The sequence below is a fragment of the Ochotona princeps genome, chromosome 5 (assembly GCF_030435755.1).
Source record: "Ochotona princeps isolate mOchPri1 chromosome 5, mOchPri1.hap1, whole genome shotgun sequence".
Taxonomy (NCBI): Eukaryota; Metazoa; Chordata; class Mammalia; order Lagomorpha; family Ochotonidae; genus Ochotona; species Ochotona princeps.
The window spans coordinates 47,111,588-47,127,542 of NC_080836.1; the positions used below are offsets into that span (position 1 = coordinate 47,111,588).

Sequence of the window (15,955 nt, forward strand, 5' to 3'; positions counted from 1 at the left end):
GCATGATAGGAAACAGCCCAGAATAGACCACGGAAAGTTTCCCACTGGCACACATTTGGCATGGGTCAGGGGCAGACCAGGCTGAACCAGTTCATGTCATACACTGGCAAATCCAAACACCAGAACAGAGTGTGGGTCGAGCCGGGTTTGGTCGCGACAAAACCAGTGCACAGCATGGAATGCTAGGGTGAGGTTGCCTGTACTGGATTTGACTGCAGCACCCAACCAGCACACATGAGATCCAGGAAGGAAGGGGCAGAGCCAGTGGGGGGATTAAGGGGTTGGTCCCCTCGCTGGACAGCTACTCCCACTGGAGAGCTTGGACTGGGATGGGGACAGACCAGACTAAGCAAGGCTGAAACACCTGTGCGCTGCATGTGGACTAGATCAGGGAAAAGCCAGGCGGGGCGGATTATTCCTGCTGGTGCAAGCATAAATTAGAGTGGGTGAGGGATGTTTGGGCTTAGCCGCAGCATCAACTGGCAGAAGCTGGCACGGGGGCTAATTCTGTTAAGTCAAATCACAGAACCACCCGAAGAATGCATAAACTGGGACTGAGAGAGACCTGGGAGGGAAATAGTGGGTTCCCCCCTCTTGGGTCACTACTCCTGCGGGAGGGCATGAAAACTAGGATGGGGGCTGGGGTGGCTAGACAGAGAGGCACTCAACAACATCCATCAGGGCTGGAGAGTTGAGTTGGTTAGATGGAACTAAGCTTTAATACCCATTGACAAGTACAAGAGCCAAATGGGATGTGGGACAGACTGGAGTAGTCTGCTATACATACTGGCAAACCAGGGTAGGGGGTGGGCCTGGTGGGGGTTATTGTGGGTCACCCTGACTAGGCTGCAGCTCTCACTGGATGATGTAAGGGCCGAGTATTTGCTGGGCAGAACCAGACTGGACTGCAACACCCATTGGTTCCAGTGCAACTTGGGACTGAAAACAGAACCAACCCAGCAATTGAAACCACCAGCTGATCGTGGTGATGGACTGTGCTGGGCCCTGTGCTTGCTGGAACATACAAGAATCTGGTCTGGGAATACCTCAAAGTTTCTTTGGAGATCTCCCCAATTGAATTGCTGGACTCAGAACCCTGGCCAAGAAAAGACAAAGGACAGAACAACTCAATCAACCACCTCAGCTATATGTTGGCAGTGAAATACTGGGCAAATGAAGACCCTATGATGGACTGTGTCAATCAGTGGACGACCTCATCGAGTGAAACTAGCAGTGATTCATAACTGGAGAACTATTAAAACCACTTGAGCAAAGATCTCAGATCATGCCCCACATCCGGGACTTGCGGTGGGTGGGAAACTGGGTGGGGCTTCTCCCTCAATATCCCCCTTTACCTCAGATACATGATGGAAACAATATGGACAGAATACTATTACCCACTTCCCTATACCCCCTGAACCTTTTTTTTTTTACTGTAATTAACTATGTAAAGATTGTCAACAAGAATACAATATATATATACATATTTTTAAACAAAAAAAAAACAAAAAAATAGTCAGATGCTGCTGGTGATCATATGTAATAGTATATTTTAATTTAAGCTCTAAGAATATGATGATGAACAGATGATAATCATATTATAGTGGTTCACAACAGGTTTTATATTTGGCACACACTAATTATTAAAATAATTGCATACTCGTTACCTGGATCTAAACAGATGAGACCATTCTTCAACAGAGTTACATGGCATGGAGGCCCCCACTGCCTTCCAAAGGGAAGCTGTTGCTTAAGACTCATGGACTGCATATTCCCTGCACACTTTGAATAGCAAGTGCTATGGTGACATATCTAAAGTGTCCTAACAGATACCCAAGGCTTTACTATGCTCATGACACTCACACATCAATCAAGTACTCTCTGGTTTCATAAATACCAATCACACCACATTCTGAGTTTTATCTCAGAACGTGCAGTTCAGAGTCTACAGGTCCCACCGAGTCCTGCTCCTTAGCTTTTTTAAAAATTCAAAAGGAAAGCTAAATCTTGGGAAGCAAGAATTGTTTATTTAAATCACACTCACAAGTATTTTACAAGCAACTCTTTAGAAAGTTACATGAATTGGAATTACTAATTCATGCCTTTCCAAAATTTTTATGAATAAATAATAGCAGAAGTGAAAGACTTTCTTATTAAGATGCAGCAGTGTATCTCCAAAAAAAAAAAAAAACGATAATGGTGATACAAAAACCAACACCCCCCAAATGTACCCTGAATATAAAGGCATTGCTTGTTATAAAGCTATTATAATTAGTGATAATTGGAATTATACTAAGGATCAAGTCAATAAAGATAATCATTGGCAGGTGGGGACAAGTTGTGACAACACTGTTGTCAACATGGTCAAAACTCAATTCTCTAGGAATTTGCCTTGAACTATAAATACATCTTAGAATATAAAGTGATTGGACCATGTATCAGTCTACTAACTTACTTATCCTCATTAAGTATCTTATAAATACTGAAGGCACTCCCACATCAACCACCTATTAACTATATAGCTGTTTTAGAATGGAAAAAACTAAGAGCTCAAAATGGCATATGTCTGAACTCCAGGCAATCCAACATTAAAATTAGACTGAAAATTGGAATTAACATTCTTCTTCTCAAAATGAGTTTGAATTGTCCTAGGAACAGAGGTGTGAACAAGGAAGAACACAGCCGCAAACCTCTCATGTATGATGTGTTAGGTTTAGTCCTGGTTCAGACCCACTCTGACCAGCAGATATGCTTCCCTTTTAAATCATACCACTCACCCTGCTCCCTCCCTTTGTTGGACTTTGACATATCATATCTCAGTTCAAGTCCCTGCACACACACAAAAAAAACTTTTCTGTCAGAGAAATTCTTTCTTCAAGGTTGTCAAAACGCCAGGTCTTTCTATTTTATTGCTACTGCTATAGTTTTACTTTTAAAAAATTAGATTACTGTGAACCCTCAGGTTCTCAATATCCAACTACAGCAGTTAATAACATTATACTGTTCTTTCTTTATTTACACCTAATTTTCAAAAATACTTTAATCAAATAATGTTGTAATAAAACTTGAAGAAATAAGTCACATCATTAGAGCAGATAACTTAGTAAATCCTTAATATTATCCAATACCCAGATAACACTCAATTTTCTTTCATTGTTCAAATATATTTTTCAAAAATAACCTCTGCTTATCAAAATACAAACAACATTTACACATTATTTTATTGGTAGATCTACTAATCATCTTGTTGGTTTAGTACATTTTCTGCATGGCATATTTTTGACAGATTGGGGATTATTTAGTATAGAATTTTCTATTTTATCAATATTATCTACTGTTATCTGGAAAAAGATAATTAGGTTGACAGGTTTGTTAGACTTGGCTCAAATTTGTGCAAGAATATACTATATATGCCATTTTGTGTTTCCTATTAAGTAACACCAAATTTATTGTGTCCTAGAGACACTCTTAAGTTTGATCCTTCTTAATTGACCTGTTCCACTATATCATTAATTTCATGTAGTTTATTCATACGTATTGAATTATATTTTTTCAATGCTTAATATAATTGTCAATGATGTTTTAATTAAGTAAGGATGTTATTTTGGAAGTGGAATATAAACTACTTGTATTCATATAGTTTTATATCCCCTAGTTACTTCCTAAGATTTTTGCCAATAGCTGATAAATCTTAGGAAGGTTTCACCTACAAACTGTGTAAGTGATGAATCACATTACTTCAGCTTTGAGCCTCTTGAGCAAGAAGAAAGCAAAGCGATGATGGATGAGCTTGCTTTCTGTGCTGGGAGGTCGGTTGTCAGGAAGTACAGCTCAAACCTTAGCAGCTGCAACTGCTCAACAAGGATTCAACTTGAAAATTCGTGAGGACACTTCATTATGCCACATAATTGCTGGGCTTGTCCTCCTAATTGTCACTAACTATAGTCAAACACTTCAGAATTTTACGCTGTTAGAGACTTCTCCATTGATACACATATGCCTCACTGTATTCCTGTTTTTTCCCCTTGAGATTTATTCTTTTATTTGAAAGGCAGGATGACAAGGAAAGAGAAAGCAGGGGAAAGGAAGGAGGTCTTTCATAGGGTGATTCACTCTCAATTGTTTGCAACACCAAAGCAGGCCATGACAAAGTTAGGAGCCAGGAACAATTCCTAGATCTCCCACATAGGCACCTGGAAGCCAGATACTTGGACCATTATCTGCCTTTCAGTTGGGCTTGGAGGAAGACAGAGCAGCCAAGGACTGGCACCAGCCACACTGATATGCAGTGCAGGCATCCTAAGTGGCAGCCCAACACACTATGCCACAATGCATGTCCCCAGTTGTGTTCCAGATAGTTTGCTATTGGCAGTGTATAATTTTCATTACATGTAAATTAACTTTGATATAGTAATATTTTAAAAATCTAATATTTGCTTTAATATCTTGGCTAAATCTACTTCTGTTCCTTTGGGGACTAATCTTCAATTTTTATCATATAAGATATTGAGATAATTTCTCTACATGAAAATAAATGCACATAAATAATGTAGCACTAAGACTACATAACAATAAATATTATATATAATTAACATATTACAGCAAAAGTGCCATTAATGTGGATTACTAAATATGATAATTTAGGTAAATCTGTTTTAATGTGATACATATTAATTCACATGGGGGACTAACGGAAAGCTCCTGACCTCTGGATTTGTATCAGCTCAGCTCCAGTCATTGCTCCTTGATCTGTGGATCTGCCTTTCCAATAAAAATGGATATTTAAAAAAATATTTGTAGTCAGATGAACCCCTAAAACTGACTAGAAATTTATGTATGGAAAATCTGTATGCAAAAATCTGTTAACATATGACTTTTCTTAATACAAAAATGAATGCAATTATGTGTCATGTCTCTATGAACTTACATGAATAAGTTTCCTTGGGATGAAGCTAAACAGGATCACAGATATGATGTTCTGCAGATATAAAGGAATTATTAAGATGACCAACATTGTGGCATAGCAAATTAGACTCAGATCTGCGGTGCTCGCAGCCCTTATTTCAGTGCTGGTTTGAGTCCTGGCTGCTGTGCTTCCAATCCAGCTCCCTGTTAGTATGCCTGGGAAGATGGCAAAGGGTGGCCCAGGCAGTTGATCCCTGCTAGTCTTGTGGGTGACACAGATGCAGTCCCAGACTCCTGGCTTCAGCGTGGTCCAGACTTGGCTGTTGAGAACACTAGGGGAGTGAACCAACACATGCAGCAGTTCTTTCTCTGCCTCTCACTCTGTCATTCTGCCTTTGAAATAAATTTTAAAAATGTAAAAGGTGATATATAGTGTTGATAGACTGTAATGATTTTTAAGTATTTCTTCATTTTTAGTTTTGTAGTTTAGTTAAAGACTACTGAGTATTTTTCAGATATTTATTTTATTCAAATCTAATGACAATGTATGAAAAACATTATCATTATAAATACTTTATGGAGAAATAATCTGAGATTTAGAAAGGCTAACAAATTGTGTGTGCAATCCTATACATATATTAATGGTCAGTGTGTGTTAAAGTCTATTCCATATGACTGAAACTTAGCTTTCAGCAAGCATTAATTAGAGCTTTCTATATTGTGAGAATATGTAGTATCTAATCAATGTGTCATTCCAAAATCAGAATTGGAATTGATTGGTATTAAATCAGATCAACCACCAGAGGGTGGTTGTAGTTCCTTTTGAAATTCTCTGTCCAATGTATTTTTATACAAGTACAAATGGAGAAGTAAATAAATCATGTAAAATGATTCTTGCTCTTACTCCCAGAAAACTGAGTGAAAAAATGTTCTAGGAGTGCTTGAGAAGAAGAAATTCTTTATAATTGAAATATTTTAATCAAAACCTAGCAGGTTTCCTATGATCTACAGAACAGAATGAATAATGATATTGGGAAATTTGAGAGTATTCAAGTACTTCATAAGGGGAAATAGAATGCTCCACCATGGGAGAAGAAAAATACTGTGATGCTCTTGGACATATTTGTGAGCCCTTGAGAGTCTGAAATGCCACTTCAGAAAAACTACACATTCAACATATCAGATTCCAATCTTCAATCTCAAGGATTTCAGGGTCATTTCTAGAGATGGAAAGCTTTTGTAAATTGCTTTCCTGTGACTTGTTGATAGGTGATACAGTGGCTATTCAATAGCATCTTTTCCATATGTGTTTTCTTCATATGGACTTAGATACTTCTTATGCAGTGGTGTACATGTTATGGACACAAGTAGCTATCAAGCCATATGGTCGGATCCAGCATCACATTATTAGACCCCATTTTTTGGTTCAAGGACCTTCTTGGTGTTCTTTCTTGATGATTCCTCAATATAAGTCATGATGTCTTAATATATGATACCCTAATATAATGTAAGACTCTATCTACTTGAGAGAGAGAAAGGAAAACATTCCATCCTCTGGTTCATGATCCAAATCCTTGCAATGGTCAGGATACAAATCCTAGAGCTAGAAACTCAATCCAGTTCTCCCTTGTGAGTTTCAAGAATGCAAGTACTTGTGTTATATGCTTTCTTCTATGATTTGAATTAGCAGGAATCTGGAATAAGAGGCCAGAGTCAAGAATGTACCCAGGCACTCTATAGTGGGATAGTGTAAGAGGACATTGTGACCCTAGAAGGTCAGCGAGCACAGGATTACAGTTGATTGGATAATATTTGTGTGAAAACAACCAAATGGTTACCTTTTGTATACCTGATTGGATATCATTTGTATAAGAACAGTTGAGTGGACCTCATGTGTATGAGAACACTTGGTGGAATATACAAGACAAAAGGAGTTCCAAACAAAAGCATAGAAACCGTTGATGGGTTTTGTTGATAAGCTCAACACCTCCTCCCTAATGCCATATGACCCTCAGTGTATAAAGTCTGATGCCACTAATAAACTTTGGCTTTGACCATTAGTCAGGGTCCACACGTGTTGTTATCGGCTCCATGCACCAAGTCCATCCTGTGGGTCAGCGACAGGATAGGAACAGTTTTATCAGCATCTAAACCACCAGACCATGTAACTTGCTCCTTTTTATCTTATCCTTCAATCTAGATTATTTTTCCATATATCAGAAAAATAATTTAAGGAAGAGTTAAGATTGTCTTTAGGATTTAAGATTATTTTTAGGATTTAAGCAAGCACTACTGCTGTTTCTTGATCCTATTTTTTCCTTTTGGTACACTTATGGCACAATTTGGCATTTAAAATCATTTTAAACAACTTCTTTAGTGCTACTTGGGGCAATATCTTCAGATTCAGACTGAATTTTCTGCCATGAGACCAATGATATGATAAAGTATGAACACATACAACATTAAAGCAGTTGAAATTACCATTAAGTTTTATTAGATTTTACTAATTATGTATCTAGTTATTCTATGATTAATTTAACCCCTACACCAAGGTGCAGCACATTTCATCTTAAAAAGGGCCCAGCGTGGTGGCCTGGCAGTTAAAGTCCTCACCTTGAACGCGACTGGATCACATATGGGCCCCGGATCTAATCCCAACAGCCCTGCTTCCCATCCAGCTCCCTGCTTGTGGCCTGGGAAAGCAATCAAGGATGACCCCAAGCCTGGGGATCCTGCAGCTGCATGGGAAACCTGGAAGAAGTTTCTCACTCCTGGCTTCGGATTGGCAAAGCTCTGGTGATTGTGGTCATCTGGGGAGTGAGTTAGCAAACGGAGGATATTCCTCCCTGTCTCTTTTCTCTGTATATCTGACTTTGCAATAAAAATAAATATTTTTTAAAAATCAGAAAGCCAATAATGTGAGGTTTTCTTTTCACAACTTTGGGATAACATTTTTATCTGTTTTCTTGATAATTTCTCTTTTTAATTTTATTTTTATTTGAAGGGCAGATTTATAGAAAGGAGAGACAGAAAGAAATGTTCCACCAGCTGGTTCACTCCCATGGTTGCAATCGCAAAAGCTAAACCAATCCAAATCCAGGAGCTTCTGGGACTCCCATGTAGGTACACGTGCCCAAAAATTTGTCCTATACTCTACAGCTTTCCTGAACCATAAGGAGGGAGCTGAAACAGAACTAAATCAACCAGGACACAAACCAGCACCCTAGGCATGCCAGTAGCATAGCCTGAAGCTTGACCATGGCATTGGCCCCTACTCCTCAAAATTTTCTAAATTGGGGAAGGAATGAGCATATTTAAGTGGCACACAAGTTCCATAATTAATTCTGGTGTGCTGTTTGAAGCAGCTTCAAATGAACAAACTATGCCTGTAATAAAAACAGTCAAGTTCCAGAAATATACACTTCAGATAATCCTACAGTTTATCAGCAGCAATAACATTTTTTTACACATGACATTGTATTTTTTCGAGGCATCTTCTAGGATGTCATTCAGTCTTACCACTGTGCTCTAAGGAAGAAAATATATATAGCAAAAGTGAAATTCCTCTTGCATAAAGCGTTTCTTACTCCACCAAAAACAATTCATATATCAAAACGCAACACACTCCAGGAAATGACATTTTTAGCACTTTGGTTTTAAGAAATTAAAAAAAAATCTGTACCTGTGTTACCTCATCTCTTTCTTGTAGTTCTATTATACTCTGTTTAAATGTTGGTATAATGTTCCTGGGTTTTTCAGAAGCTGCTTGCTTTTCTTCTTCATAGGCCACAGCAATTATGCTTAAGAACAAACTTGCCATATAAAAGGCAAACCAAAAGCTTACCAAAACAAAAAAGATCATATAGACCTTCCCAGAAGCATAAAGAATCTAAGAGGAGAAAACAAAAACAAAAGGTGAAAATGTTATTTACCATCTATGGTGCATTTTAAAAATGAAGAATTAAATTAAATTCTGAAAACATTTATCAATAAGTAAAACAAAATCACAAAACAATTTAAGTACTGGTTCTACCTGACCTACAAATGAGTATCTCTAACTTTAGACATATATACATATATGTCTAAAGATATATATATATATATATCAACACTATATATACATAGTATTGAACATATACTACAAAACCAGATTATGTCGTTTAACTCATTTGGGATGACCATGTGACTTTAAAACAGTAATAGAGAAAACATATTGAGAAGAAAACTATTACCTTTTGATAAAGAAATTATATGGTTCAAATAAATAAATTTCTTATCTTTGCATTTGAATTTTAAATTCATGCCATTTAATCTTATCTGAGAAAATTTCCAAATTGTTTGCTCTGATCATTAATTTATGCTAAAATCATAATGTGGTACAAGATCAGATTGGCATAAGAGGTGACAAGCAGATATTTACTTTGGTGAAAAAATCTTTAGATAAATCACATGGAAAAGGTATATAACCTAGATGAAGTCATTACAGGAGTAGACAATATTTATGAATGCAACATAAAATGACACACAAAATAGATTTATCAAATTGAGTAAAAGTTTTATTTACTAGTAATTACATAAGCTAGATCAGAAATGTTAAGCATTTAGAAAAATACAAGTGGAACATTACAAATGAAAAGTATGTTAGCTTATACTCATTGGTTAAACTATGTAAATAAAATTCATCAATGCAAATAGAAAGTGAACTTTAAAACACCTATTCAAACCCACAGATAATTATATACAGAAATTATTGTGCAGATGAGAAGAGTTAAAGTGCTTGTACAACAGAAAAATAAATTCAAACAAAATTTTGTTTGAATAATATAAATTATATTTGAAAGTATTTTCAATATGCTGATTATCCCAGTTAGGCAACAATTTAGGACTTAATTACCTGTTTTTACTGCTGAACTGTTGTTATTTAAAATTATGCATTCAACAGTCAGAAATAAGTATTATAGAGTACCATGCAGAATACGTACATTTATAAATAGCATTCATTTTCTCATTCTAAACAAAGTTAATGTAGTATTTAACATACTACATATAACAGAGAAAGCAAAAAATCACAGAGGGGCAATTTCCCATAAGATTTCAAGTTTTATGTTTGAATTCAAAACTTTCACTCTTTCTATAGATGATTGCAGTAAATTAAAATGCATATAATACTAGCATGGTTAAATTATATACATCTCATGCTAGTACTGAAAAGTGTACATACTCTAATTTTGTGCTTCACAAACACAGTTTTGGCCCCTCTCAAATGAAACAATGCATATGGAAGCTGTACAGTAAATGTTGGTTATACTATTAAGTGCAACTCTTCAGTGAGATTTACATTGTTGGTTCACTTCTGTATATAATATGCTGAAGAATGCTTGGATCAGATATATTTTATATGAAAATGAAACAAACTTTTCTCCAGAACATGAACTGCAGTCTTTTGGGATGACTAATGAATTTCCATCAGTTCCACTGTGAGTTCAGTTTAGAACAAGGTTAAAAATCCAAAGTAAATACTACTTATATCAATTACCTAAAAACTCATTTTGCAGTAATGAACATCTGAAAAGAACTCTAACACTAGACACCTTTAGATTGGTCTCCTATGTTATTGGTAGAAGGGAAAAAATTGCCTTTAAACAAATGTTAATAAGAAAAATGCCAATGTCAGGCATTTGGGGGGTATAGAGAAAATCAACACCTTTATTGGGCTGTATAATGATATAATCCTTCAGTATCAATTGGTATGTCTTATTGAAACTTCTATGGGTCTTACTATCTTCACAGAAAAAACACAGTTGCTCCTGGTGGCTTTATGTCTCAATAAACCCATTTGTAGCTAAAAGACTCATAAATCAAAATAAATTATCACACCTAATCTAGTGAAAAGCACAGTTGAGTAACACAGTGCACTACAGAATATGGGTGATTTAAGCTGTGATCAGCTGGCTGGGAGCTGCTTGTGACTCTGTGCCAGTGAGTATAACAAGAGAGCATCGCATTGCATACTGATACCCCAGGATGAGATCAAAATTCTAAATTAAACTGTTTTTGATTTGATGACATCTCTTTTGCCCCACAATAAAGTCAAAATGCTGTTAATCTGAAGCATTGTAACTTGGGGAGTGTATGTGTGTGCGTGTGTGCATATATGTGTACATGCACATTAGTTTCATCACTTCTAAGATTAAGTAAGATAGCAGAGTTATCTGCTGATAGTCCAGCATTTACTAGTTTTGATTCTCTTGTGCTTTCACGTTCTCCTGCACATAAAACTTTAATGAAATGTATGACACTTGAGGATCATTTTGGAAGGGAAGGCACGGTGCCCTTTCCAAGTGCAGTGATGAATCTCCACATTCTTACCTGGTGATAAAGTGCTTCGGGGTAATCCTGCATCATCAACCGAAACAGAGCCAATAGGGCTGAGCCAAAATTGTCAAAATTAGTAAAGCCATGATCAGGATTTATGCCAGCTTTGACACACACATATCCTTCAGGGCACTGACTGAAAAAGCCAAAGAAAAGAGAAACTGCTCACTTTAGAGGACTTTCAAATTATAGAAATCATAAATGTGGAACATCTTTCTATGAATAACAGAAGTTCCTCAGGCAGTAATACATCTTTCAAACATGTAGCTCACCTTCCACTGCCTTCTCAGGCCATATTCATAGCCCAAGAGGGATGTTGGCATAGCAAGCAGTTGTTTAACTCTCTGTGCCACACCTCTGGCAAAATTCTTACATCGAAATTCTAACCTCCAAAGTTATTGTATTAGGAGACAAAAGTTTGGATCATGAGAATGGAGACTTGCAAATATGATCACTGCCCTTGCAGAAGTTCAGCAGAGAGTCCACATCCTTTATGCATGGGACGAAAGAGCAACACGGAGCTGAATATGAGCCACTTGTGACCCCCTCCAGATACCACATTGATGGATAGCTTTTGTTGGATTCAAAGCCTCCCAGCCTGAGAGAAATTCCTGTTGTTTGTAAGTCACTCAAACTATGCTATCTTATTACAACAGCCTGAATGGACCAAGATAACTTCTCACCATGGCTTTTATCATAAAATGAGATAATTAAGAAGTGATGATGTACAGTAAGAGCTACAATCATTCATCAAGTACTATTGATTCGTGACATCACCTTGATGGAAAGCACTCTCTCCACTTACCCAGCATCTGTTCTGTTGCCACACAAAAGAGCATTTCTTTCTCCTTCCAAATAATAAAAGGTTTTTGTTTCTAGAATAAAGAAAAGATATTCTGCATGTCATCCTTAGTAGAAGATGTGCAGGCCAGTGGGATTTGTACTAAAGATGAGCAGCCAGTCTGCAGCTGAGAAGGGGCAGCTCATGCACAACCTTTTTACCTACCAGCTGATGCATAGCAAAAGCCCTTCAGGAATCGGGCTGATTCACTGTCCTGTAAGTGACAAAACTCAGCACAAAACAAAAATGCTTCTTAAAATGAAGACTTTTAGAGAATGAGTAAGAAAACCAGCCAGGAAGAGCAGATTTATGGAAAAAAAAAAAAAAAAACCTCCAAGACTGAACTATTTGAAAACAACACTACTTGTGGTCTATGACTTGTATTTATAAGCAAAGCATTTTCATTAAAATTTTTTTTGTATAACAGATGTTATGTATTTTATAGGTATAATCCTAATATAAGCATATTTGTTTCCCTCCCTATCATGCTCCCTCAAAATTCCCCTTTCTTTTGTTTCTTTAATTTTTGCTAAAACATAACTGGATTCCACAGCCATCCCATTCCTGGTTTTTTACCCAAACAAAATGTATGTACTTTTATTAGTTTGATGGGCATGGAAATGGGCACATATACACACATGTACATACATACAGAGAAGGAGGAAGGGAAGGCTGGAGAGAGAAAGAACCCTCCCATTTGCTGGTTAACTCCCCAAATGCTTTCTAATGCTGAGGACAAACTGGGAACTGGAAACGAAATCGGGTTTCTGAATTGGATGGCAGGGACTCAACTGCTTGAGTCATCACGCACATCCTCAGAATATACAGAAGTAGAGGAGCCAGCACTCTACTCAGCCACTAAAATGTGTCCTGTAGGTGAGCCAACTGACATCTTAGTATCTATGCCATTTATTTTTCTACAATGTTATGTCTGTGGTTGAAAAATTTGCTTCTAGTTCTTCTAAATGCTATCAGAAAGGAATCGATCATTTTAATAGGAGAAAAAAAGATCCACTAAGAGAGGATGTCCTTATGAAAGAGAATGGGTTTTGAAGGCAGTTTGAGTGTGGTTTGAATTCCAGTTTCACAATATTTTATTTAAAGTGCCATTGATTTTCTCTGAACTGCCTTATTTGCAATAGGGCAGGAGTTATTAACACCTCTTCTAAAGGATTATGGGAAAGCTATAAGGTAAGGCCAGTGAATGATAGTTACAAGAACTAAGCAATTATTCTATTATAAATGCTATACAAATGATAAATCCAAGTTTTTAAAATGCTTATCAGTATATAAAATAAAAAAGTAGTAAGAATTTCCATCACGTGGAGCTTTTTACTTTGCTTATAAAGTAAAGACATCTCAGAAATTGTTTTGAGGATTTATTGCATTTTTTGAATGGCAGACAGAGAGACAGAGAGAAACAGAGTAAGAGTGAGAGGAATGAGGAGATGGCTGTAACTTCCAGAACAGGGCTATGCTAAAGACAGGAGCCTAAAACTCCAACCAAGCGGATGGCAGGGTCCAAGCACACAGGCCATCAGCTACTGCCTTCTTGTGGCACTTTAGCAGGAAGCTAGAACTGGAGTAACCAGGGCTCAAACCTGTGTCCTGGCATAGGATGCTGGCGTTGCCAGTATTCACAATAAGAATCTCTCAAAAATCTTAGTTAATAAACTTTTATATTTTAATAAACAACTTTATTAGAAGAAAGCAATATTATAAAGAGACTATTTTAAGATTTCTCTCATGGATTTGTGAGTAAGATTTTGGCTGTAGTCTTTGGAGAAAGGAAATTTGCACAATTAACTCTAAAGATTGGGCATTTGTTCTTATAATAATGAAACAGATCCAAGTTAGCACTTTAGAATCATAATAGATTTACACAGCTTTATCTGAAGTTCAACATTCATAATTTCTGACATTGCCTCTATATTCAATAACTTGCATAAAACTGCCATAAGTGGTATTTCTTACCTCGAATGTAATATGGGTTTTCAGTTCTGTTACGCAGTGTTTCATTTTCATTTTCCTGGGGCCATTGTAAACATTTGTGCTTTAGGTTACCCATGAAGAGCCCCATCCCAATTAGAGAAAATACACTCAGAAAAAACAGAGTTAGGATAATGACACCAAGCAGTTTCTTGAAGCAGTGGATTAGGATCACTACAAGTGACTTCAGACCTGAAAAGAGAAAGGCTTATTTTTGGTAAAATAAGATCTAGTTAGGCAGCATTAGTAAACTTTGCCATGAAAAATGCTTTATCAATTGAAACTGATAGTTTTATACCTCATATTGTTTTCTCATTATTCAGCTCTAGTGAACAGAGTATTAAAAATCTGAGATTTCTGTATTGCTGCTAATTTAAAATACCTGACAAAATAATTCAGACACAACATTTAGAATTGTTTCTCTTTACAAATGTTAAAATACAAAACTATAAATGTAAATGAGTTAGAAATATTGCTGAAATATAAAATAGCTTGAAGGAACCAGATGAAACTGCCCTTTTAATTGTGATATATGTTTCCTTGCTTCTTTATTCACTTCTCTCCTCCTCTCTGACATATATGTTTAGGACCTTAAATGAATAAGAACATTAATTCTGTGATGTTGAGCAAGTAAGTCAACATTTATTTACCTCAATTCATTTTCATAAAATTGGGACTAACCATACCACGTTATTAATATAGAAGATAAAAAACTGTAAGGATGAAAGTGGCATCTTATAACTTGATTATTGTGTGTAGGTCCTGCCCATATTCCTGCTGAACAGTGGTCTTTGTATGATTTACTTATTGAACATTATTTATGGCAAATGTAGCAGTAATCCTGTGATTATAAAGTAACTTGAAATGTATTGTAAAATTTAAAGGAAAGAAAACGAAGTAAGGAAGGGGGATTAAGGTAAGTATGAAGGGAGGGAAGTATGGTTACATATATATATACATAGTATGGTTAGATCTATGAAATACATGAAATCTATTCTCTTTACACTAAACATTAAAAACAATTGAACATCCATCCATGTATAACATACTCAGTTGTTCACTGAATGAAATGGAATATGAACAGTCATTTATGTCTCTATAGAAATATGGTATTTAGGATTAAACCTGAAAGTTTAATTCTTTTCATGCAAAAACTTCTTTGTAGTCTTTTGCCATCACTTTTTAGCTTTAAAACTTCTTTATTTATAGACAAAACAGATTTCATATCTTTCCTGTATAGTTTAAGAACATAGTGCTTCTCATTTTATCCTTGCTTGCTCTCTTCCACTCTCCCTATTTCTTTGTTTCTTATTTTTCTTTTCATTTTTACAGTAACATGCATTCATTCCATTTACAGCCAAAGTCCTAGTCCTCCATTAAAGGAAGAATTCAATAAATAGAAAGTAGAAAGACTACTAGACAAGAGCTATAAGCAACAATTAAATCTCAAGTCATCACTTTCACTAGTATACATCTTTCTTCCTAGTCTACATATTATTTACAGGTCAAAGAAAACATTTATTTTTAGAATTACAAGTCTTTTTAAGTTTTACATGGAACTTCCGTGTCAAAATATACAACTATGCTTAAGAATTATTATATATATTGACATTTTTTATTATATTTATTCACTGTATTTGATAAAGAGGAAACCCACTGCTTTGCTTTCCACATGCCCACAAAAGCTGAGGTTAGCCAGGACAAAGCCAGGAGCAAGGAACTCGCTACAGTCTCCCATATGTGTGGCAGGCATCTGATGCCTTTTGCAATCACATGCTGCCTCTTTGGTACACACCACCTGTAGTTAGAATTAGGAGCAAAGTTGAAAACTGGAACTCAGGTGGT

The 15,955-nt window shown here is 36.3% G+C and overlaps 1 protein-coding gene across 1 annotated transcript in view; it reads right to left on the minus strand.

Moving 5' to 3' along the window:
• The window catches only part of SCN7A (sodium voltage-gated channel alpha subunit 7), a 194,166-nt gene that overhangs the window by 63,115 nt on the left and 115,096 nt on the right, over positions 1–15,955 (minus strand). Inside the window, 4 exon segments of the mRNA XM_058664241.1 lie at positions 8,588–8,794; positions 11,275–11,416; positions 12,086–12,155; positions 14,096–14,302. Of these exon segments, the coding sequence (XP_058520224.1) occupies positions 8,588–8,794; positions 11,275–11,416; positions 12,086–12,155; positions 14,096–14,302 (626 nt within the window).